This window comes from Penicillium subrubescens (genome assembly GCF_028828155.1).
Source record: "Penicillium subrubescens strain IBT 31985 chromosome Unknown utg000004l_segment0_segment0, whole genome shotgun sequence".
In the NCBI taxonomy this organism is placed as follows: domain Eukaryota; kingdom Fungi; phylum Ascomycota; class Eurotiomycetes; order Eurotiales; family Aspergillaceae; genus Penicillium; species Penicillium subrubescens.
This window is the reverse complement of record NW_026643154.1, coordinates 908,338-932,654: the sequence shown is the minus strand read 5'-3', so window position 1 is coordinate 932,654 and position 24,317 is coordinate 908,338. Positions and strand designations below refer to the sequence as shown.

The window sequence follows — 24,317 nt, the reverse complement described above, 5'->3', positions numbered from 1 at the left end:
CTCTCTCGTCTCCCTCTCCGCCTTTTTCTTCCCCCCTCCTCGAAAATTCCCCCAGGCCACGACGGCACTCCCGAAAAAAAAAAAGCAAGAGATCATCACATCCCACACAGCTGGGCTGTCATGCTGCCGCCCTGTGTGACAGCTGGACTACGTTAATGCCGTGCTTGGTCTCTCGCCTACATTCCCACTCGTCGACCCACTAAAACTCCTCAGCTCGGGTTTCCTTCTTTTGCGCAACACATTCCTCTATTCGACACTATCCTCCACATCTTGTCCCTTTATCGGCCGCGATTCACTCCCTCTCTCCACTCAACCACCAACCCCCATTATCCCCCTCCAACCAACCCCCATCCCTCCCTACGCTATCTCCGCCACCCCTTGCGCGAATCTCTCTCTAAGGGTTTAAGGGTCTTCACTGTCCCCACTCCCAAACCGCCCGTTCATTCTCGGGGATCGCCTCTCCACAAGGCACATGAGGACGATCGGCAAGCTGGGAGATTCCTGGAGCATGCACGGAGCAGAGTAACGTCGCGACGCCTCTTCCATTGCCTCTAACTGCTGGGTCCTGTCCTGCCACAGCTACTGCTGCACCGACAAACGAAGGGGAGATTTTCATCGTTTCCAATTCTTTGTCGCCTTGCATCTTCACTGGCCCTGCTCGTCTTGCTTCCCGCATTTCTGATCCTCTCGTTGCTCCCTTCAGCCAATTCTCCCTCGCTCTCTTTTCCTCCTTCATCTTCATCCTCTCACCTTCTCTCCTTCCACCCTGCTCTCTCACTCGTGTCTCCTCTGTACATGTCCTGGGCTCGTGACTCCTGAGAAGAAGACCGCAGTGAAGTGTGAAACCTGGAGCACACAAACTGAGAATCGCGATCTCTTGTCTCCTCTCACTTCCGCTGATCCCCTTCTGTCCCCTCCTTTGGTGAGTCTCCCCCCCCCTCTTCGTCCTGGACCGACCCTGTCTGCTCTCTGTGAGGAGAAAGTCATGTCGCAAGCTCCTTCACGCGATGACCACAACCCGAACCCACGCTAACAAGGGCTTTACCTTCCAGTCTTAAATCACTTCGTGTACGCCGTTCCTGGTGCCTGGTGCCCGCTGCAACTACTGGTCGACATCCGAATACTCTCAGTCTTGTGATTGAGGATCTAGACACTTCGAATTGTGTCCAAATCCTGTCGACCGCCTCGCACGAGTACATATTTGATTCCCCCTCGTCGGACTGCTTTTCTGGGAATGGCTTCCACGATGGCCGCCAATGCAACTGGGGTACACAACGTGAGTGATGGCGATGCATGGAATGTGAGGCAAGCATTGACCGCGAGCCTACAGGTACGATCGAACCGCTCCAACATGAGTTCATCCGGGATGAACAATGACCGCGCTCGCGGATCACACAACAACAGTGTGGGGAAGAGCTTCGTTGCTGGTAAGCCCAACTGGAACAACATCTGGGGTGACTCCAACTTAGGAAATGGATTCGGGGATGGTATGTACCGCCTGGTGATGAATTTGAGTTTGCGAGGGGGTTGAAGATCTTTTGCTGATCAAGTGCAGATCAAAACATCGGCGATGCTGCGTTTGAAGGAAAGTCAGGCTCGGGTTCATTGCTGTCGACGTCGGAATCAGATGGCTGGGCTGGACGCCCCAACCTGCCGTGGAGTACCGTGAACACCTCGTCCCTGTCCATGAGCCAGAACCGAAGTGGTATGGCCACCTCGCCGGTCCAGACTCGTGCGAATGATCGGAGTGCCCCGGCTCTTAACGACGCTGGCGAATCCTCCTACTTCTCGCTGCCCCGCACTACTGGTATCGGTACCTCCACTGGCACTGCGAGTCACCGACCCTACCTGAACTCTGGATCTGAGGGCGTATCGCCGTCGGGAGATGGCATGTCGTTTAACGCCTTCCCTGGTCTCCGAAATGGTGACGGACGTCGACAGATGAGCTCTTCTGGCCTCGGCGGCAGCCCCGTAGGAGCAACCTTCCCAACCAGCTCTCGCCCGGACGAGATGGCCGCCTCGATGGGGATGGGATCCCTGGCTTCTGGAATTCCCGACAACATGTCCCCTCCTCAGACACGTAGTGGGCTCTCTCACATGTCTCACAATTCGACCTCTTACGTCCCTCAACGGCCAGCTCATTCGGCCCACCCCTCTTTCTACTCCGACAACCACAGTGTCGAGGGTCGCTATGGCAGTGGCTCCATTGATCTTACCGGCGGTTTCAATAAGCTGCAAGTAAGTGAGAGTGGATACACTAACCAGGCTGGTGCTCAACGTCCCTCCTTCATGCCCCATGCATCATTTGACGGATCCATTCCCCGTGGCAAATATCAGACCAACGAGGATGCTGGCTACCAAGCACTCGTCGGCTACGGGGCTGAAAGTGCTCAAGATGTGCACCTCGCCTATCAGGCACGGTCTCGGGGAGGTGAGACCGGATCAATCTCTCCCTCTGAATATGCTCGCATGGATAGCCCCCTGTATGCTGGGGTTGGCGGTGCTGCCCAGTATCGCAACTCAACTGGTGGCCGTGTGGGCGATGAGATGACCTTTGAGCGCAGACTGCGAGGCTTCCACGATCAGGAGTTCGTTCCGGCCCAGGCTAATTCGCTTCAACGGATGCAGACTGCTCAGTCATATGAGTACCAGAACTTCCACGCTGCACGATTGAACGCCTTGCAGGGTCTCTACCCCATGGCCCATCTCGGCTCATTCCCTCCTGCCGCTTTGGCCCGCGCAGGCCGTGAGGACCCTGCACAGGTTGTTCGCAGCCCATTGCTTGAGGAGTTCCGTGCTAACAGCAAGGGCAACAAGCGTTATGAGTTGAAGGACATCTACAACCATGTGGTAGAGTTTAGTGGTGACCAGCATGGCTCACGCTTCATCCAGCAGAAGCTGGAGACCGCCAACAGCGATGAGAAGGAGCAGGTCTTCCGCGAGATCCAACCAAACTCCTTGCAGTTGATGACCGATGTCTTCGGCAACTACGTGGTGCAGAAGCTCTTTGAGCATGGCAACCAGAGCCAAAAGAAAATCCTCGCTAACCAGATGCGTGGACATGTGCTTGCTCTATCAACTCAGATGTACGGCTGCCGTGTCGTGCAAAAGGCCTTGGAGCACATCCTCACCGACCAACAGGCTGCCATGGTGAAGGAGTTGGAGAATCACGTCCTGAAATGCGTGCGAGACCAGAATGGTAACCATGTCATTCAGAAGGCTATCGAGCGTGTGCCATCTCAGTATGTGCAGTTCATCATCAATGCCTTCCGGGGTCAGGTGAACCGCCACGCTGCGCACCCCTACGGCTGCCGGGTCATCCAACGGATGCTGGAACACTGCGAAGAGGCTGATCGGGAATCCATCCTCGCCGAGCTGCATGCGTGCACCTCGAGTCTGATCCCTGATCAGTTCGGGAACTACGTGATCCAGCATGTCATCGAGAATGGCGATGCCAAGGACCGTGACCGTATGATCCAGATTGTCATGTCGCAGTTGCTGGCATACTCCAAGCACAAGTTTGCCAGCAACGTGGTAGAGAAGAGCATTGAGTTTGGCGACGAAGAGCAGCGCCACAACATCATCTCCACCCTGACTTCGCCCAACGAGCGTGGTGAGAGCCCGCTTCTCGGCTTGATGCGCGACCAGTATGGCAACTATGTCATTCAAAAGGTGCTTGGCCAGCTGAAGGGCGCCGAGCGCGAAGCCCTGATTGAGCAGATCAAGCCCTTGCTGAGCCAGCTGAAGAAGTTCAGCTACGGAAAGCAGATTGTGGCCATCGAGAAGCTCATCTTCGACCCCAACTCGCCAACTGCTGGCCCGCTGCCACACACTACCTCCACCACACCCCCGAACTCTCACAAATCCTCCCCGCAGCCCTTGAAGCGCACCATCCCGGCTATGGAGCAGCCTCAGGCTCCCTTTGTGGGCACTGCGCCACCCACCCCGCCCCCGACGGAAAACCAGAGCACCGTCGACGACTCTTTCGAGTCAAAGGGGCTTTGCAAAAGCACAGTGACCTCGGTTTCGAGTCCCGAGACGGGCAGCACCGGCGTCCCCGTCCCGGTCGATGGTCACTAAAGTGCTTGCACCAATTCCTTGCACACTCTTCCCCGACGTCGCTCGCGCCAACATAATCTGTTCTAATCACTGATCTCCTCCAAAAACTCGAGCCTTTCTGCTTCTTCATTAATATCGGCGTATACATACAGGGATGGAGATTCTCGACCGGATATATTAATATCAATCTACCGGGACTGTGTCTTTCACTGACTATCCTTATCAACCATGGCTCGACGGCGCAACAATCAAGGGGATCCCGCTTCATTGTTATCCTGTTATCATCTTCATGTGTTGATCTCGGAACCGGTTTATTTTTTACTTCGTGTGATGTGGTTCAAACCTGTTCATTATCTTTTATTTCTTATGAGGGTGGTGTTTTTTTTTTTTTTTGTCTCCAACTCTGCACCTCTCTTCCTTGCCATTGTCACTGTCAATGCTTCTCACTCCACGGCGCGAATCTCGGGGATCGATCTACCTGGCACCGGCGTCTACGTGTGTGTTTTCCATTTCGGGGGAATGCAAAGGTCACTCGAATCTTTCACGGACACGAGAAACGGATTCGAACATATCATTTCAGATCCTCTTGTCTTCTCGCCCTCTTCGCTTTATTTTCTTCTTTTTCTCTTCACGATCTTCGGCATATGACATGGAAAAGGAGCTTGCTATCAAAGGGAAATGGAAACGGAAATGGAAATACCGGAGTGAATCACTGCTTATTTTTTTATTATCTTCTGTGTGTTTTTTTTCTTCTTTGTGTGTTTTGTTAATTTCTTATCTTGTTTCTTGCATGGCACGGTATCTATTTATGTCACTCTGTGGTGTCTTCGATCTATCTTATCCCAAGATGTCACACATATCGGACGTGGGTGTTATTTCTTACTTTGCTTGTTCGGTATACAGACTTCACTTGCAATGGAAAGTGTTGCTTATGCCTGAATCTGGGTCATCTTTTATTTCTGCTCTGTTGATAATTTGCTCTCAGTGGCTGATGTATTACCAATATTAAATTACTCTCGCAGCCAACCTTTGTCTTTTTAGCTCTTTAGTAGTAGACTGTCTAGATGATCCGCAATAAAAAAGTTTGGATAATTATTCGAATTATCCAAAAAGCCCTTCCAGTAGCCATTCAATTACAAGACTGGGTAGTATCGCATCCTGTCATGGCTGGACTGTCGCTGTATGAATGGAGAATGGCAGACTCACGTGACATCTTGATAAGATCGCGGATAAACTGTGAATCTCAACCTCAACCTCAACTTTCTTTCGAGACCAAACCACATACTACATTTCCTCTGGCGAACCAGTGAAGCTTTCAGCAGGACTGAGTCTATCCACCAAAATTACCATACCACAAATTTGCCACCAACCCATCCCAAATCAAGAGCAACCAACCTCAAACCAAGAACCAGCGGGGGCAAAAGAAACCCACCAGCTAGCTCACACCATCAAGCAACTCTCCTCACCACGCACCCTCACACCCACACATCCAAAATGTCCTCCAACGTCGGCCTCTCCACACCCCGCGGCAGCGGAACATCAGGCTACGTCCAACGCAACGGCGCCTTCCTGAAACCCCGCGCCGCCGGCTTCGGCGCACCCTATCCACCCGTCAGCGGCGCCAACGGCGCCCCCACCGACCGCGCCTTCAAACAACGACTCCCGGACAAGCAAATCCTCGAGCATGACCGCCGGCGCGCAATTGAAGTTACCGTCATGGAAGAGCGGGAGCGGTTGGAGGAGGCTAATGAGCGGATTGAGGAGGCGTTGGCGAAGAGTAAGGGCAAAGGCAAGAAGGGCGGTAAGTCTAAGGCTGTGAAGGAGGATAGGGAGGATAGAGAGGATGGAGAAGAGGATGAAGAGGAGGAGGGTGAAGGAGAGGGCGAGCGCGTTCTTACCGAGGAGGAGATTGATGAAAGGTGTGAGGTGCTACGGCAGCGCCTTGTGAAGGAGATGGAGGCTGAGACGGAGGGTGGTGCTGCGCGTGGGAAGAAGGCTGCACCTAGGGATCGGAGGCAGTACAAGTCTTATCAGGTGCATGAGCTTGCGGAGGCGAAGATTGAGGAGAGTGAGAGGTTGAGGAGGGCGTTGGGGATTCGGGAGGATCGGGAGACGGGGGAGATTAGTAGTACTCGGCGTTTTGAGAGACGACGAGACTAGATGGAGGAGGAATCTTGTTGATGCACTTCCAAGGTTGGGTTGGTCTTGAAAATTCCGGATGGCGTTTTGGAACGGAGTTCCTTGTCTTCTTTTTGGGGGAAAGGCTGCTTTAGTGCTACCAGATTTACTTTTGTACATTGAATGATTCATATGAGCTTCAAATCTGTCATGAATGCTTGTATACATTTTGGCCACACGGCCTAATACCAAGTGGATATCATAAAGCCTCCCATCAATAACAATCCCCGACCTTACAAGAGACAAATAAAACACTATGCAAATGATAATGATCATGCCACAAACTTCTCAATCACCCATCCCTCCTTAGGATCCTTCCTCTGCACCACCTTCTTCGCCGGCAACGGCCACCCCGTACTCCCAGAATCACCCACCAGCGCCGGCACAACCCAACAAGACCTGCGCTGCGGAATGCCCTCCAAAAGCTCCGTCTTACCCACAGGCTTGCCGTACTCGATAAGCGGCGTGTCATGGGCAATAGCCGCGAGTTGCAGGCCACTAGGCGCCACGAGCGGGAACATGCGGATCTTGGGTGTCTGGCCCGAGAGTGGCGCTGCCGCTGACTGTTGCAGATGCGAGTATACAATGTATGGTGGCATTTCCTTTGGCGTGAGCTTGGCCAGAACCGAGGTAGGGTGTACAAAGACTGCACGTTCAGCAATGTCGTCTGCGTGACGGTCGCGTGAGCGGAAGAGTGTAAGATATGGCACGTCGATGGCGCGGCGAGGCGCACGAGGATTTTCCGGTGGCACGGGGGCTAAGTCCGCGCGGATGGCGACGTTGTCGATGAATCCGGCGGTGACAATTTGCTTGAGCGCTTTGAGTTGCTTGGGTGTGGGTTCTGGCAGCTTGGCTGAATAGGCGCCAAGGAGGCCTGGGTTATTGGAGCGTACGATATCAGAGAGTTGGTGTCGTAGCTGGGATGCTTCTTTGAAGGCTTTGGCACGCAGGAACATCTGTTCGCAGAAGGACTCGCCATCCGGTGCGTACGCATAGGCGCAGATAGCTGAGAGGTACTTGAGTGCATCGCTGGTGTCGTCGTGTTTGCTAAGCAGTCGATGAACACGGGCGAAATCCTTTGACCTTTGTTCGCGCTCGGTTTCTTCGAGACGGTCAGCATTGGTGTAGACTTTCTTCTCGTCTTCCGAGTCACTGGTGTCCGAATCTGACTCGGGCTTCTTGCTCTGGGAAAACATGGCCTCATTGCCAGGTAGTTGGTTCTCGGCGACGAAGAGGTCGCCGACTGCCAGGGCTGCGACGAGGGCGATGACATAGGGCATGCAGCCATGCTGGTGGCCGATGTATAGCATCTTACCGAAGCGAGGGGAGAGAGGGTATGTGGAGAGACGACGGCCAATCTGGGTGACTTGCCCGCTACCAGTGAGGGCACCAAGATGCTTGAGCAGCTTCTCTGCTTTGGCGAGGCCTTGTCGGCTTGGGGGTGTAGGGAAGGGGAAGTTGATAACATTGTGTAGACCCATGCTCTTCATCTGGAGAACGACTCCTTCAATGGGCGTGCGGAGGATCTCGGGGTCAGTGTAATCAGCAAAGTCAGCCTCGTAGACTGCCGAGGAATATAGTCGATAACAATGACCAGGCCCCGTTCGACCAGCACGACCAGCACGCTGATTTGCGCTGGCCTTGCTGATCCAGCCGATTTGGAAGTTTTGGACACCAGTGGAAAGATCGTACTGCTTCTCTTTTGATCGTCCACAGTCGAACACATACTTGATGCCAGGGATGGTAAGAGACGTTTCTGCGACGTTGGTCGCAAGAATGATCAGGCGCGAGTTTTCTGGTGGTGCCTCAAACACCTTCATCTGCTCTTTGGTTGGCAGTTGCGAGTATAACGGCAGAACGTGCACCTTGGTTGAAGAGTCCATGGCGTCTTCACCGAGGTCAAAGTCCTCATCGTCCTCTGGCTCGTCCAGCCCCATAATTTCGAGATCATCCTCCTCATCTCCTATATTGTCCATCTCCATGCCACCAAGCTCCAAGTCTTCTGCCTCAAGAGGTGCGTCATTGGCAGAAATCTGGACCCTAGCCTGTGTTGTATCGATACGCTGTGTTGGTTTGAATGCCTGCTTGAGCTTCTTCGACAACAGTCGGATTTCATTCTGACCAGTCAAGAAGACGAGCATTCCACCAGCTGGAAGCTTCCTATGACCTCGGGAAACCTTGCGGAAAGCTTCTTCCACATAGTCGCGCTGGGTCCGACGAGCGAAGTGAACAGTCACAGGGTACTGACGACCCTCGGCTTGGACCAATGGAGGAGGACCTTCGCGGAACAGGCTTGGGTTCTCTGTAAAGTCCGAAATACGAAGGGTGGCAGACATGATGATCACCTTCAACGGTTTAACAGACGGGTCTTCCTCGCTCATTGACTTGCGCAAATCCACAATACGGCTGACCATTCCAATCAGAATATCCGTGTTAACGCTGCGTTCGTGAGCCTCATCAATAATGAGAATAGAGTACTTTCGCAGGGCAAAGTCATCGGCAATCTCTCGGAGCAAAATACCGTCTGTCATGAACTTGATGGCGGTCTTCTTGGACACTGTGGTCTCAAATCGAATCTGATACGAGACTTGGTCCGAATACTGACCCAATTCCTGGGAGACACGGTTTGCCATACTCACGGCGGCCACTCGACGGGGCTGAGTGACACCAATGAGGCCCGGGTTCGGGCTATCTGGATTGCCAAAACCAGCTTCAAACAAGAACTGAGGAAGCTGAGTAGTCTTTCCGCTACCAGTGGCACCCCAAATGACAATGACGGAGTTGTTGTAGATAGCCTCCATAATCTTCTGTTCCTCGCCGACAACCGGAAGTCCAAGACGAGCTGTCTGGATTTCTTCGGAACGCTCGACGGGAACGCTAAAAGCCTTGCGGAAGGGGTTTCCAGTAGTGACTTCAAGTTCCCGCGGAAGAGGCTCCTCCATTTCAACAGTGTTTTGGGGCTCTTTCCTGGGCGGCGCGAATGCGTGTTGTACTGAGTCATGAATCACTGGGCCTTCGGTGGGTTTGAACCCTATGGCCTCATTGATTTGTTGTACAGCCCAAGATTTGAACGCCGACTCTCGGGGCTTGATGCGACGATCATTCTCTTCGACTTTCTCGTCATCCTCCTCCGAGTCGTCATCCGAATCTTCCTCCTCGTCAGAAGAACCTTCGGATGAGGCCTCAGAAGCATCACCAGAATCCTGGGCATCGGAATCATCTTCAATGTCGGACTCGGGCTCTGAGTTGTCGGAATCAACTTTCTCCTCATCTTCGCTCGCATCCTCGCCATCTGATCCGAAACCTTCCCAGGAGGGCTCAGGCGCAGGTGTAGGTACGGGCTTCGACTTGCCCGAACGCTTCCGTTTTTTGATAACTGGGAAACCATCCGGTCCAAGTTCGAGAGGGCGCTTTAATCCACTTCCAACGGGTCCTTGGGGTATTTGGGGCTTCGGTGCCGATATAGATGCTGTTGGATCCTGCCACTCGAGATCAGAGTGGTCCGAGTCGTCTCCAGGTGTGGAGGCGTGCGCAGGAGCCGTAACGGGAGCTCTGGCATCCTGCCTCTTGCGCTTCCCCAAATCCCTCGATGTCTGAAGTGCGGAGGTGTCGACGTTCGCTTGGGCAAGCTTCTTCAGAAGCTCTACGTTCTCTTCTTTCTTGAGTTTGTTTTCCTGCATAAATCGTTAGAATTGTCGAGTTCGGAGACTTCAAACTTTCGACGTACAATGTATTTGTCCAAACGCTTCTGCTTCTTGGAGGAGACATTGGCATGCTGATCGCGCAGCTCATCTCGCAGCTTCTGCCTCCGCGCTTCTTTCTCATCTTTCGAGACCGGCGCAAGCTCCGCAATGTTGGTGTCGACCGGCGCACTTGTCGTCTCTTGGCGCCGGTGCTTTTGTTTCCGCTGCCGGGGGACGAATTTGGGCATCTTGAAAAACCCTACCACAAAATAGGGAAAGGATTCCAAGAAATGTGGACTGAGCTGTTGTTGCTTGCACTCACGGGAAAAAAAATCGAGGACAGTCGAAGGGCGGTGTGATTCTGCCAGAATTGACTGTGGGGAACAGTTCACCGCCTCCGTCGACGTAGAAGATCAACACTCCGCATGCCAAAGCTGTACACTACCCATCTCAAACATATGAAATAATGGCTTCTCTTGAGGATACACTGCAAGGATCTCTTGACCTTCCATTTCCTGCTGCTACCAAACAGGTGGCTGGGATTGTGGAAGGGGTCAAAACAGACGTCATGGTCATGAACTTTAGTGATAAGATCATGCTCACTATCTCTCAAGAGGGCCGACTATCTCATTGGGTACGTTTGAAGTATAGTCATTCTTAGAGCTTTCGATTTTTTTTAACCTTTCATAGCTTCATGTGCCACTTGGAAATACGAACCCAGGGACCGATGGCATGCATACTTTCTCCGAGAGCACGGAGGACAGTCTATTGCCCCTCAGCACCTTGACAGCAACATCGATTCTGGGCGGTCATGGTGCTGGACGGGATACGATTGGGCAATTACTTGCGCGTCAAATTGGCAGTGCTATTGCGACCAAGTCGCCTGCCGAAAAGCGCCTTTTGGTTGTTGGTCTAGGACTCCGCGCCGCCGCTTCAGACAGAGACTCCTTCTTTGCAATTGTCGACCTTGTTTTGCAATGCATCTAATCTTGCTCTCCTCGCCACACAACGAACGATCGAGAGTTTCAACTTTCAACTGTTGATCTACGTTCGACACGAATCTCGTCTATAGTCTGCACAGCAAATGAATTATCTGCTGGAGACAGACACACCCGTGGCTATGTTTACAAGCAGCCCGAGAAATTCATCTCCCGGCTTGCAAACGGGGTTTAATCCTTGAACTAGTGCATCAAATTTTATGAGCTTATGGCACCACATCAAGGATGTACACAGGGGAACGATGCCGACGGAATCGTGCAGATTACAGGCCTGGCATTGGCGGTACACTTGTCCTAACGACTTGCCATCAATTCTCGAAACCACGAAGGCTCCCGAGACTGACTCTGGCTAGCCTAAGCGCCACCCTTTAGGCCAAGTGGAGAATGTCCAGATAATTCATAATCGCAATTAATATGCCTTCAAAGTCAGCTACTATGGCTTAATTCTCTATCTCACGTTAAGCAAACCATAAAAACAAACGCAATAAAAAATTGTATAATAATGATGAATGCTTTCATCGTACATGGAGACATTGTTATTGCCAGCTACTATCGAAAGAAACATGAAAACCCCGTACTACCATCCCCACACCAAGGTAGGAGAAAACAGAACGGGATACAAAACAAGCACAAAACTTTTAGCGCGGAGGGGGTATTCACAAATGCCGCGGGCTGCACAAAAGAAAGAGCAAATTGATGTACATAAAATCGTGTCGGTAGGAGGTGGTCATTCGAGGTTGCTGTCGTTTCAGTTTTTGGGGGTGAGAATTTTTCAAGGAGTAGTGAGAGGGGAGGGGACAGAAAAGAGATGTAGTCATAAAAGGATAAGAATAGTGAAAGGACATGATATTTCTGGCTCAAACCAGAAGGGATGCTCAGCGGCTCCAGCGAGAAAAGTCTAGGTTCTGACAAATGTTCGTTCCAGATGCTGCATTCCACTCTGCGGCAAAGTCGGTTTGCACCGGAGCAGTACGAGTCGGCAGTTCTTCGGAGAAAATGTTGGGCTTCGTGTTGCGACGTTGGCCGGGGTATGCGCCTTCAGCGGCCTCGGCGGCACTCTGGGCCTGGGCGGCTAGGGCCCTCTCACGAACTTTCTTGATTTCGCGAAGACGAGTGCGCCAGGATGAGGCATGCTCACCACCCTTGTTGTTCCAGACCAGAGAGAAGACAGATGCGTTTAGAGCGAGAATCCGCACGAAAGGAGCCAGATTCTTACCCGAGATGACCTTCGGAGTCGCAGCAGGCGATACGTCAGGGTAGCCGGGCTTGCTCATGACTCTCACAGTGTAGTATTGCTTGTCAGGATCTGTTTCACCAATTGAGGCTCCAGACTCATCGTAGGCAATACGACTGCAAGGGGTGATCACGATGTTGATAGAATTGAACTCGGAAGGTATTGTGTCAAAGTTGAAAGGCAGGTTGGAACGGTTGAAGACGATGGTGACAAAGTTATTCCCGAGATTTCGCTTCTTATTGATGCAGTTGGGATCATGGTCAAAGTTCGTGGGCATCATTGTAGCGACGTGGTAAACGATCTCAGTCACCCGATCACGCCAGGCGTAAGTTGCCTCGCCGTCAGTGTCAGCATAAAGTCCCTGGGTATTGAACTGAGCGTTCCGAAGAGAAACCTTCGTTCCAAGACCAGACAGGAAGTGTTCATAGTCTGGGGAACCACCAGTGTTTGCAAGGATTTCAGCCTCTTTGCTCTGACCGTTGTCAAGATAGACGACTCCAATTCGGTGACCATCGACAATGTCGGTGCGATCAAAGTTGGTGATCGCTCGCCTGGTAATGTCATCTTCAGGAACCGGGATAGGTTGCATCACTGTTGGAGTAGGGAAGGCGGTGGCTGTGAGTTGGAGCATGATGTGGCTGGGCAAAACAGCTGTGCGCGTCGCATCGGAATGCAGGTGAGCATCCGGAGTTGCAGGAGCCTGGTGCGGTAGAACAGGCGCTGTTCGCTGTTGATACATGGAGTATGTCGTTCCTGACGCCTGGCGCTTCGCGAGCTGGGTCAGTCCAGAGATACCGGCGGTCTCAACAGTGACAATACTCATGCCCACGACCCATGATTTCTTAGATACAGGGCCGTCCTCTGGGGTCGGCGGGAAAGTCTCGTACGGGATGGTTTCTCCCAGATCCGAAAAGGCCACACGTTGCATCAGATCGATGAAAACCTGGCTTTGTTCCTCGACTACTTCCTTGCCATGTTCATCGTGGAAGATGAGTCTGCTGGTGATCCAATTGACATGCTTTGGCCGATCTTGAAGCTTCAGAGACAGATACCAGAATACCATGACACTGTATGTGAGAGTCATGATGTACTTGGACATGGCATCGTGTGCAGGGGCTTCAGTTGCTTCCGTTGGGCCCGCGGCAATTTCTCGAGCACCGCCGCTATGTCTCGACTGCGGCTGTTGGGAAGCTCGTGCAGTGGGTGACTCAGATGCCTTTTGGCGTTGTTCTTGCTCTCTCGATGTCTGCAAAAACCGAATGCAAATGCCAAACACGGTGCGAATTTCCTCCTCGCGGAGATTGACGTAGACATCTGGCAGACGTGCGAGCAAAGCCAAAAACTCCAAGATGTGGACGGCAATGTTGGACATGGTGATAACCTTTGACATTTTGTCGAGAATGTTCGTCAACGATTTAGTCACCGACATTGGGATTTCATGACAGCAAAGTGAAAGCGCCTGAATGCATCCACGGGATGTAGCACCCCAAGAACCGATAATTCCAAGCATGAACGCTCGTACCAAGTCATCCTCTTCACTTTTAGCAAAGTGCTCGTGATAGCTGACTAGCATACAGAGTGTATCAAAGATACAAGCCGCCACATCGCTTTTCTTCAAACCAGTTAGGGCAGGTGGCTCGTGGAAACTCTCGTTCTTGACCTGGTCGCACAGAATGCTCCGTAGAAGTTTGATCTGAGGAATAGTGTTGCTGAAGAACTCCTTGTTGCTAAGCTGAGGCCCGAGGTGCGTGAGAACGTAACTATAGACGTCCCAGTCGGTCTCTCGCTGAAGAAGGGAGATCACACACTCAACCCACATGTTCACTTTCAGGACACCCATCAGTGTCGGTGTGGAATCAGCGGGAGACGAAGCGCCATTTTTCTGGGTGTGAGCAAAGACGAACGGACTAGACTTTTCAGATGGCTGCTCTGGAAGAACTTGTGGTTGGGAATAGGTCCAGACGGGAGGTGTCAACTTTGATCCACGGGCCGAAATCGAGCCCCGAGGGCTTGACTTGGAAAGGAACCCCGCAGGAAGTTCTTTCGCTGGAATTTTGGGCCCCATGGAGGGAATCAGATTATCCTGCTGGGGGAGGTCTCTGATGGGGCTCTCACTGCTCGGATGCAGCATTGAGGTTACGTCGACATTTCGTCCTAGGACGTTCATTAAGAAGTCATTCTCCGAGGTTGAGACCACGGTAATAGCCCCGAGCGAGTCACATCGAAGCCGGAAAAGTAGCTTCAAGACAGTCAGGCGAGCGTCCGCTGGGCGGTCAGGGGACTGTGCGATCTGCAGCAAGGCCTCGAAAATGACGATGGATTTGGCGGCGGAGGCATTTAAAGCACGGATCATCATCTTGACTAGACCGACCGCGCAGACATTCCCCATCGACAACTCCAAGACGCTTGTGGATGTACGACGCGGAGCATAGCTTGGCGATGTCTCACGGGGCTCATCCTTCGACGGATCTCTCTCCATTGGCCTCGCAATGGTGTCAATGAGACGCTTGAACCCTTCATCGTCGTTGGAGTGGATAGCGGGGTCCGTGATGAATGAAACGAGCGACTCCAAAAACAGCAGATCATGCTCAGCAGAAAAGTCTGCGAGTAGAAGATCCAACAAGCCGTACTCTTCAGAAAAGAGTAAGTGCTCGTTACCTGCAAGAGCCTCTTTGAGCGTGTCTAGGGCTAGAATGCGAATGTCTGATGACTGCTTTCGAGGCTGAATAAAGCGTTCGATGATCTCTCGGCAGTGTTGCACCCAGTTGGACCCCTCAGAAGGATGGCAAAGTGTGTCTTCTCTCATCATGTTGATAATGAGTTCTGACTGAGAATGATCGATGTGTTGATGATTCTTTGCCAAGAACCGAACCGACTGTTGCTTTTGTTCTTTAGTGAGCTGGTCCCAAAGAGATTCCAGAACGGACGTTATCCGGATGATATTTGCAAGAATATGCGACTTGACATCATCGTGTGCGTTCTTGAGATGCGACTGCTGCGGGCTAGTTGGAGAGCCAATCGGGTCGTCATAGTCCTCGTATATTCTCCGGGAGCAAAGAAGAAGGAGATCAATAAACTGCGTCCATCCATAAGCGAGAGAGACACGGCTATAATCACTCTCCAGCATGTTCAAGCACAAGTCCAGAATATCAGCATCAACTCGGCCGTCATCTTTCTGAGCAATGACCGTAAGAGAGTCAACCAATTGGTCGAAGGAAATTTCAGGCATTCCACCCTGACCGTAGGCTCGAGCAAGGTCAGAGAAGATGTAGAGAGCTCCCCGGTGCACGTTCAGATTCCGCGGAGAGTCTTCGGCACATGATTCTCTCAAAAAATCATGGAGAGTCGTCACCATTTCCTCCTGCTTTGGTGACTTTGCCAGGCTGCGTACGGCCCGGGATGTCGGCCCAGAAAGGGCTTTGACTGAGGCATGAATGCTGCAGAGAACTTCTAAAAGAGGAACAAAGCTTGCATCAGGGACACTGGAATACATAATCACGGCGTCGAAAACGGCCAGCGAGTTCTTGATATCAGTGGCAACGCTGGTCTTCTTGCAGATCGTGAATGTTTCTGTGAGAAGCATCTCAATTTCCTCTGACGTTGGCGACTTGCGCTGGAGAGTGATAAGATCTACCGCGAATTGGAAGAGATCCCCTAGAATTGCTTCATCTTGAACAAGCTCGTTGGGTTTCAGCGCTTTCCCCTTCTTTAATTTGGAGCGTGTTGTCGCAATAGTCATGTAAAGCGGGACAATCCACGATGAAATGATGTGAAGAATAGAGGTGTTGGTGAAATCCAGCTTTCTGCCATGGTCTGACAAAGCGATCAGTGACTGGACTCGGGCGGCAATCACCTCACTCTCGGTTGGCGATGCGATCGATTCAAAGATCATGCGCCTAGCAGTGGGAGACAGGTCTTGGCGGGAAGCGATTGTCTCCAGCAATTTGGCACCGACTTTCTGGGCATCACTGGAGCTTTCATGGTGAAGCAGAGGCTCCGCGGCCTCCCACAACGCCACGGATTGCTCAGGGGTAAACCAAGACAAGGTTCTCGACACCAAGTCCGCCTCCTCAATGGCATGATTCAAGTTCTGCTTTTGAGATAGAATCCGCAAAGAAGACTCGAAGTCAGGCCCGTGAGGCGCATCCGAGGAGCTCGAGACCACACTTCCGCGATGCATAGCTTCGAGTCCGAGGATCAGTCGATTGGTGGTTCCTCGGCTATCTGTCGTATGAGATTGAGAGTCACTGCTACTGTCTTGCAGAGATACGGGAGAATGCGATTTTGGACGACCAACGCCTAACGTCTTGAAAACATCCGCGAAGCTAGAGGACGAGGGCTTGTGGTGGGGTGCTGGTGGAGCATCGTCGGGAGACATCCGCCTGATTACGGTAGAAAAATTCAGGTCAAGACTGTGGGGGGTGCCTTTATCATAAAGTCAAGTCAGTATGGGCCAGCAAACGTCACCTGAGTCACGGATAGGGCTATCAGGACGGCGGAGCTAGTGCCATCGGTAGGGCCCACCCACAAAGATACTGACTGACCTTTACTCAGATAGGTTGAAAAGAGGTCTTTACGAGAAAGGCCACTCCTAGAGGACCGCGGCGATTGTGCACATTCAGATCCTGACACAGCGTGTGGCGGAGCTGTGACAAAAGTACACCTTCAGTTAGTCCGCGTCAAAGCGGGATCAGGAGTGTCGTTTCAGTGACGGACGGGACCGGAGCGTGGGTATCACTAGCTTTATATAGGTGTTGAGACCGCAAAGAGCGAGATGCTGAAGACAAGGGATGACAATCGGGGTAACAAGAGTAGAGAGATCACCGGGCAATGAGGTTATTCCAGCCTAAGTCACCTGAGGGCCTATGATGTGACCACTCCGCCTTTATCCCGTGGCAGAAAATTACAAGGAAAAGTCAAAAGTGGGGGGTAATAAGGAGGCGGTAAGGAAGCTGGTGCTTGTCCTGGAGCCTCAGGCACCATGGACCTAAGGCAGCAAGGCATCAAGGTATCAAGGAGAGAGAGCATGTGACGGACTAACCATATTGGGGTTAGTGTGTTGACGCAGTGGGCTGCCCGTACAATTATCTCAGCGACGCCGCCTTCACTATTTATTATGATCGTTGCCGTTTGAGCTCTGCTTTGTCCTGGCTCCCATTTAAGGCTAAATCTAATTTCCACACCACCTTCTCTCTCTGGTGACCTCTCTCGTCAGTCCTTACTTGGATCCTCTATCTCGATTCCCTTCTTTGAAACCGTTACCCCTCGCTCTTGTTGACACCCCACATACCGGTGAAAATGGCGGAGGCTCTTGGAGCTCTGTTGGAGGCAAGCTTGGATCCACACCGGAACAAGGAAGGTACGTGTTTGAATCCGTGGAGAAAGTGATGAAGAATCTATCTAATGACTTATTGGGATTGAATCAGCCGAGGCTGCCCTACGACAGGAAGAACAAAAACCGGGCTTTTCGCTACAGCTTCTCCAAATCTCTGCATCCGATTCATCTCCCAGCAACATTCGCCTTGCTAGCGCCCTTTGCTTCAAGAACTTTGTCAAGCGCAACTGGACCAATGAAGATGGACACTGGAAGCTGCCGCAAAATGAGGTGGAAACAATCAAGCGCGAGCTGATCAACCTGATGATCTCGGTCCCTCCCTCGATTCAAAGTCAATTGGGCGAGGCTGTCAGCGCGATCGCCGATAGTGATTTCTGGGAGCGATGGGACACTCTTGTTGATGTAAGTGGCTATGAGTACCAATCTGTCGTAAGATAGTATGGCTAACCTTTGTTTTTTCTGTTCCATAGGACCTCGTTTCGAAGCTCGATCCGTCTAACCCTACGGTCAACATTGGTGTGTTGCAAGTGGCGCACTCGATTTTCAAGCGCTGGCGCCCTCTTTACCAGTCAAATGAGCTGTATCTGGAAATCAACCATGTCCTTGGGAAGTTTGGCACTCCGTTCCTGGCTCTGTTCGAGGTAATTCACATACACTTTCCTTCAGTCTATCTTTGTCGCTCTTCCTCTACCATAGATGGGAGACAGCTAAGCATAAGCGGTTTGTTAATGATAACTCTCTCCATAGGGCCTCGATACTTATCTCGAACAAAACAAGTCCAACAAGGAAAACTTGACACAAGGTTACAACCAGCTGACTTTGATGATCAAGTTGTTCTACGACCTCTCGTGCCATGATCTTCCTCCTATGTTCGAAGACAACATCGGCGCGATTGCACAGATCCTTCTCAAGTACCTCACATATGACAACCAACTACTGCACACCGACGATGAGACGGAGGCTGGCTCGTTGGAGTATGTCCGTGCCGGTATCTTTGAGGGTCTGACTCTGTACGTCCAGAAGTACTTGGATGCATTCGGTCCTCATGTCGGACAGTTCATCCAGAGCTCGTGGAGCTTCTTGACAACTATTGGCCAAGAGACAAAGTATGACATTCTCGTCAGCCGTGCACTCCACTTCTTGACCTCGGTTGCTAGCATGCCCGAGCATGCTGGCTCGTTCCAGGCCGAGGAGACTCTGGGCCAGATCATTGAAAAGGTCATCCTGCCCAACGTGAGCCTACGCGAATCGGACGAGGAGCTGTTTGAAGACGAGCCTATTGAGTTCATCCGTCGGGATCTGGAAGGATCTGACAGTGAGACGAGGCGGCGCGCTGCAACGGACTTCCTCCGACGACTGGCTGAGAAGTTTGAGGAATCTGTGACCAAGGTGACTCTTAAGTACACTGAGCACTACCTAGCCGAGTATGCCAAGGACCCCGCCTCAAACTGGAAGTCCAAGGACACGGCGACCTACCTGTTCTCTGCGATTGCCGCTAAGGGTGTTGCCACTTCTACACACGGTGTCACTGCTACGAACAACCTGGTCAGCATCACCGACTTCTTCCAGCAGCACCTTGCTGCGGATCTTATTTCCGATGACGGAGTCCACCCAATCCTCAAGGTCGATGCTATCAAGTACCTTTACAACTTCCGTAGTATAATCACCAAGGAGCAGTGGCAGCAGGTGCTTCCGGTGTTGGTGAAGCATCTGGCTTCTGAGAACTATGTTGTCTACACATATGCTGCGATTGCCGTGGAGCGAGCTCTCTTCCTCAGTGACGCTCAGGGACAGCCCGTCATTCCTCCTACCGAGATCACCCCTTTGTCCAAGGAACTCCTGGAGCACATCTTCCAACTGATCCAACGGGACCCAGCCCCCGAGAAGGTGCAGGAGAATGAATTCCTGATGCGCTGTGTCATGCGGGTCCTGGTCGTCATCCGTGATGGTGTCGTTCCTTTCACAGATGTCGTGTTGAACCGCTTGATCAACATCACGGATATCATCCGTACTAACCCCAGTAATCCGAAGTTCTACTACTACCACTTTGAAGCTATGGGTGCTTTCATCCGGTGAGATTCTACATTCCGACAGAAGTTTTCTTGGTCAAGAGGCTTACTCGTTCAGATTCTCCGCCCCCGCCAACCCCAGCAAGCTCGAGCAGGCTCTGTATACTCCATTTGCTGGTATCCTCCAGAACGACGTGCAAGGTAAGTTTATAGTCAGACACGTGTTGGTCATGCTGCTAACCTCGTATCACAGAATTCATGCCCTACGTGTTCCAGCTTTTCGCGGCTCTGCTCGAGGCCAACCCCTCTGCAACTCTGCCTACCTACTACCAGGAATTGATCGCACCTATCTTGATGCCAGTCATGTGGGAGTCTCGAGGCAACATTCCTGCGCTTGTTCGCCTGCTATCCTCGATTATTCCCCGTGGATCGCAGTACATTATCGAGCACAACCAGGTTGAGCCTATTCTGGGTATCTTCCAGAAGCTGCTGTCGACCAAGGCCAACGAGGGCTATGGCTTCGATCTGCTGGAGTCGGTGGTTGCCACTTTCCCACCGTAAGTGACCCTATTGCCGGTATCTAACATGGGCCATGGGACTAACAGTGTTATCTAGTGCCGCTCTGGAGCCCTACTTCATCCAGATCATGCAGATTATTCTTCAACGTCTGCAAAACTCCAAGACCGAAAACTTGTCGCTTCGATTCGTCCGGTTCTACCACTTCCTGACTGCTCATGATGACAAGGGATACAATCCAGACACCATCCAGCAGATCTGTGAAAAGATACAGCCAGAGTAAGTTGATCCTGTTGTTTCCACATACGTATAATTCTGACCAGTATTTCGCCAGCCTCTTCAAAGGTGTTTATATCGGGCTCGTCCTCGCGGATACTCAGAAACTGGCGCGTCCCCTGGACCGCAAGACTGCAGTCATCTCCCTTACCAAGACCATTGCCAACTCGGAGGCCTTTGCCATCACGTATGTCAAGGGTTGGGCGTTGACCTGCAACACTCTTCTCAAGCTTCTTGAGCTTCCCCCTGAGGTTGTCCGCAAGGACGACCTCATTGAGATTGATGCCGAGGAGATGTCCTTCGGCGTTGGCTTCACCGCGCTGAACACCATCCGTATGCAGCCGAAGGACCCGTGGCCCGAGACTGGTGGTGATCTCAAGGCCTGGGTGGGCTCTTACCTAAAGGAGGCGGACAAGAAGCATGGCGGCCGGGTTTCACAGTTTGCCCAGCAGCGTCTTGATGACCAGGCCAAGGCAGTTCTTGGAAGTTACATTTCCTAGGTGTCTTAGATTGGGTGGTGAAGGCATGCGTTTTGCAGTAATGATTTACCTTTGTTCGTAAGAAAAAGATGAAAAGTTGACATTTGAACTACGCGTCAATCTGCCCAGAAGCTGGGGGATGGCGTGGATGCAATGATGAATCTCTACATGGGTGGGCTGTTGTTCCCTCATCAATCTGATAGGATATGTTCAATGTGTATTTGCAAGAGATTAAAAGCTGTTTGTTGTCTGTAGTATACAAGATGCCTGAACGCCTCATCCCCGAGTAATGTTGTACAAAATACGCCAGATATGATTAGCCACCGGAGCTCACGTCGACAGACCTTTCTCTGACGAGCCATTCTCGGCTTTCCGTTCTTCAACATTCACGTCTCCATCCTCTCCTTCCACATCCACTTCCTCCCCCTCCAAATCCCCACTTGCTCCCTCTTCACCCCCCTTCTCCAAATCCAAATCCCGATACTTCCTCCTCGCCTTCTTCACTTTACTAGCCTTCTTCTTCCTCGCCGCCTCAGCTTTGAGCGCCACACGACTCTGATCACCCTTTTCCTGTGCCTCAACTTTATCCGCCAACAGTGATCGCGCAATCTTCTCGTTTTGCGAGCGTGATCGCGTTGCTTGACATTTTACGACGATGCCGGAGGGTGCGTGGATGATTTGAACGGCGGAGTTGGTTTTGTTCTATGCGCTGTTAGAGAGATGGTTTGAGATATTGAGGAGGATATATTTGGGGCAGTGTTTGGCATACAATCTTCTGGCCACCGGGTCCGGTGCCTTTTAGGTAGGATATTGTCAGGTCGGCATCGTTGATCTTGAGTCGGGGTGGGAGGGGTTTGGCGGGGAGGATGGGTGTTGTGGTAAAGGGGCGGTTTGGTAGGAGTGATGTATAAAGGGAGATATATGTATTAGGGTTTGAGGATCCCAGGGATATCCGGGGCCAGCTGTGTGGTTTGAGCATTGTGGTTGAATTTGTGAGTTAAAGAAGAGTGATACTGTGGTGATGGGTTCGCGAATAGCTTCGATGATAGCCGATAAGATAATCGATAAGAACGGCCGATAAGCACATACACGATAAGCTCCGGGGGTTCACGGGTGCTTCTTCTTGTCTCTTTGTCTTTTTGGGACAGAAGGCTTAAGATTCACTGATGTAAGCGGAGATATGGCTTTATTCTTGGGATTGCTGGTGCTTGAAAGGCATAGATTTGTGTTCCGGTCAGATTGGGCATGTATGCGGTCTGTCGGATAAATTTGGTACAATGTGAAGCCTAGGGATGCCCATGTATACTCCACTTGAGGCACAAAGTTTGCGCTGAATGATTAGGTTTTCCCTAGAAATAGAACATCCTAGCTACTTGCTGAGAGAAAGAGCTTTCCTCAATCAATTCGTGTCGAGTTAATCACCCAATCAAGGATAATGCTTGCATATAAGGCCTTCAGTATACCTCGAGGTTATGGTCACGGCCAACTACAGCATATAATTGTTAATAGAATCGGTTTAGCCCATCTTCGCGAGTGATTGGAACTTCCAGTAATCTTCTCAGTATATAATTGCAGCCTAATTATCGGCTTCATCGGCTTCGTTTGCTTCCGAGGCCCGTCGGCGGAATTGATGAGTGAACACCGCCGGCTGGGTCAGGATACGGGCTGAGTATATGCCATAGCCGGAACGGGACCAGGTTGACGTACACCCAGTGGGACAAACCGTAGACATTGACTGGCAAGGATAGGTGAAGACCAAATAAGGAACTCGGCTGGATTGGATAGAACAATACATACGAGTATACGAGACCCTAGTTGACAGGTTCGCATCTGAAACAAAGTGGACTTTGTGCATGGCCGAAAGGTGGTGAAGTCACAGTGCCAAAAAGGAGACAAGAGTTTAATGGATTTTTTTCCCGTTTGAGCTCCAGACTTCACAACCTTCAATCCTAAACGCTTAACTGAATTGCCTCTTTTACGGTCGCTCACGCCCATCCTATCTTTCTTTCCATCCTAATTTCCCCTTGACCACGGAGACTTCGGTCGCTCTTGTCCTCGCGTGTCCCTCGACTCAGCCAACTTCTCTCCTCCACTTCCTCCCAATAGGAGCACCTAAGCCGCCACGTCCCCACAATCATCGGCCTTCCCCAGCAGTCACCGAAGCCTGTCGATCACGCCAGGGCTAGTCGTACATCCATTCTGACTGTCTTCCAAACACTATGGTCGCATAGAGTTCCCCTTTGACCATCAATTGCTCCTCACTCCCAACCGCCAAACGGCCTTCTGCAGTCCTGGTGGACCATCGAGGCTAGACGACTCCATCTGAAGCTTATCGGCCATCCGAGGAGACCGACCCCGTGTGCCAAGCCCATCACTCCGTCTCTGCTTGCGCCAACGTCTGACCAGGGGGCCATTCGTGCGATCTCAAGACGAGCAACGCTGTCACCGCAGCCGACCATATCCTACGCGCCCGTTCAATCTCTACCCCATTGAACGTCTTCTATCTTCGATTGAACCGGAGAAAAAGTCAACTAGGCCGAACAGCCCTGATAAATCTCTTCTGCGACACCGTCGAAAACACCAGGCACCTTTTTTGACAACAGCCATGGCTTTCTTCCTCTGGATCCTTACCAACTTCGTGCGCTGGGTGCGCCTAAAGATCTACCAGTATGAGGTGACCTTTGCCATCTACATGCTCACCCCGACCGAAAAATTCATCTTCAGTACGTAACCCCCGTGACGGACGTTTTGCTCGTAACCATTGACACTAACACTTCGTTTCAAACAGACTCCCTTCTCCTTACCCTGATCACCATGATCGCCACCGGCATCTACATCTACCTCCCGGACCACCTCCGCTCCATCTACGGTCACCTCTACTACTACTGGGCTGGAGAGCGGCCCTTCATCTCCACTCGTCTCACTTCTTCAATGGGCTCCGTCTTCGGCGATGCCGCCACACAGAGTCTCGAGGTTGTCTATGAGACCGCGAAGACGGCAGCTGCCGCTGCTACTACGACACAGCACCTCGCTGAACTGTAACATGTGAATAGTGTTACCCCGGGAGTTTGGGGAGTTGGAAGAGAATATGAATTCTCTTGAAGACCGGCATGAGTAAGGATTACGATCTAATGCCTTTGCTTTGGCCGGCTGGCGCATCCTCGGCGTTTTTTCTTGTTTTCCCCTATTCGATTCTCGTGTCTTCTTGTCCGAGGGACCATGCATTACGAAGCCTCGCCATTAACTTCTAGCCGGATTCATCCGATCATTCCGCCTGATATTCGTTACTGGCCGTCGCATTGATAGACACGCTTTGCCGAGTGCAGATATTTATCATTAATTGATATCCTTCTGTGTTACCCAAACAGTCCTTGGTTGGAGACAATGGGCAGAAGCCAGCCCATGGACATGGATGGTCTATCTTGGACAAAGAGGCTTTTTTTATGTGCACACCTTATTTTCCTGTTGGCGAGATAATGCCTATACTGAACGAGGCTACAATGGCCGGTAATATGTAATGTAATTTAAACACCATGAAGACGTCAAAGAA

At 51.6% G+C, this 24,317-nt stretch overlaps 9 protein-coding genes across 9 annotated transcripts; 5 read left to right on the top strand and 4 right to left on the bottom strand.

Moving 5' to 3' along the window:
• Positions 1 to 412: 412 nt before the first annotated feature.
• Positions 413 to 736, bottom strand: N7473_005438 (uncharacterized protein; the record flags this gene model as incomplete). The annotated part of the gene is made up of 1 exon (XM_057151378.1): positions 413 to 736. One exon carries the CDS (start codon positions 734 to 736, stop codon positions 413 to 415), a length of 324 nt encoding a protein of 107 aa, XP_057009183.1.
• Positions 737 to 1,234: 498 nt separating this feature from the next.
• Positions 1,235 to 4,080, top strand: N7473_005437 (mRNA-binding protein PUF3; the record flags this gene model as incomplete). The annotated part of the gene is made up of 3 exons (XM_057151377.1): positions 1,235 to 1,276; positions 1,331 to 1,487; positions 1,556 to 4,080. The coding sequence occupies 3 exons, from the start codon at positions 1,235 to 1,237 to the stop codon at positions 4,078 to 4,080; spliced, it is 2,724 nt and encodes a 907-aa protein (XP_057009182.1).
• A 1,473-nt stretch (positions 4,081 to 5,553) lies between these two features.
• Positions 5,554 to 6,219, top strand: cwc21 (U2-type spliceosomal complex subunit CWC21; the record flags this gene model as incomplete). Its single annotated transcript, XM_057151376.1, has 1 exon — positions 5,554 to 6,219. The coding sequence occupies one exon, from the start codon at positions 5,554 to 5,556 to the stop codon at positions 6,217 to 6,219; it is 666 nt and encodes a 221-aa protein (XP_057009181.1).
• A 290-nt stretch (positions 6,220 to 6,509) lies between these two features.
• Positions 6,510 to 10,168, bottom strand: N7473_005435 (ATP-dependent RNA helicase ECM16; the record flags this gene model as incomplete). Its single annotated transcript, XM_057151375.1, has 2 exons — positions 6,510 to 9,911; positions 9,965 to 10,168. The coding sequence occupies 2 exons, from the start codon at positions 10,166 to 10,168 to the stop codon at positions 6,510 to 6,512; spliced, it is 3,606 nt and encodes a 1,201-aa protein (XP_057009180.1).
• Positions 10,169 to 10,347: 179 nt separating this feature from the next.
• Positions 10,348 to 11,433, top strand: N7473_005434 (uncharacterized protein). Its single transcript, XM_057151374.1, has 2 exons — positions 10,348 to 10,554; positions 10,611 to 11,433. The coding sequence occupies exons 1-2, from the start codon at positions 10,387 to 10,389 to the stop codon at positions 10,905 to 10,907; spliced, it is 465 nt and encodes a 154-aa protein (XP_057009179.1). The 5' UTR covers positions 10,348 to 10,386; the 3' UTR covers positions 10,908 to 11,433.
• Positions 11,434 to 11,793: 360 nt separating this feature from the next.
• N7473_005433 (putative GTPase activating protein (Tsc2)) lies at positions 11,794 to 16,530 on the bottom strand (the record flags this gene model as incomplete). Its single annotated transcript, XM_057151373.1, has 1 exon — positions 11,794 to 16,530. The coding sequence occupies one exon, from the start codon at positions 16,528 to 16,530 to the stop codon at positions 11,794 to 11,796; it is 4,737 nt and encodes a 1,578-aa protein (XP_057009178.1).
• Positions 16,531 to 17,450: 920 nt separating this feature from the next.
• N7473_005432 (uncharacterized protein) lies at positions 17,451 to 20,788 on the top strand (the record flags this gene model as incomplete). The annotated part of the gene is made up of 8 exons (XM_057151372.1): positions 17,451 to 17,511; positions 17,579 to 17,889; positions 17,958 to 18,128; positions 18,235 to 19,559; positions 19,615 to 19,697; positions 19,750 to 20,053; positions 20,112 to 20,291; positions 20,347 to 20,788. The coding sequence occupies 8 exons, from the start codon at positions 17,451 to 17,453 to the stop codon at positions 20,786 to 20,788; spliced, it is 2,877 nt and encodes a 958-aa protein (XP_057009177.1).
• A 309-nt stretch (positions 20,789 to 21,097) lies between these two features.
• Positions 21,098 to 21,746, bottom strand: N7473_005431 (peptide chain release factor family protein; the record flags this gene model as incomplete). The annotated part of the gene is made up of 2 exons (XM_057151371.1): positions 21,098 to 21,469; positions 21,537 to 21,746. 2 exons carry the CDS (start codon positions 21,744 to 21,746, stop codon positions 21,098 to 21,100), a joined length of 582 nt encoding a protein of 193 aa, XP_057009176.1.
• Positions 21,747 to 23,372: 1,626 nt separating this feature from the next.
• N7473_005430 (serine palmitoyltransferase small subunit family protein) lies at positions 23,373 to 23,809 on the top strand (the record flags this gene model as incomplete). The annotated part of the gene is made up of 2 exons (XM_057151370.1): positions 23,373 to 23,490; positions 23,556 to 23,809. The coding sequence occupies 2 exons, from the start codon at positions 23,373 to 23,375 to the stop codon at positions 23,807 to 23,809; spliced, it is 372 nt and encodes a 123-aa protein (XP_057009175.1).
• Positions 23,810 to 24,317: the final 508 nt, after the last annotated feature.

Bases quoted from the DNA above. Each gene is read 5' to 3' on its own strand.
- N7473_005434 (XM_057151374.1), top strand. From the start codon at position 10,387: ATGGCTTCTCTTGAGGATACACTGCAAGGATCTCTTGACCTTCCATTT. The intron at 10,555-10,610 runs GTACGTTTGAAG...AACCTTTCATAG, and splicing joins AGGGCCGACTATCTCATTGG to CTTCATGTGCCACTTGGAAA.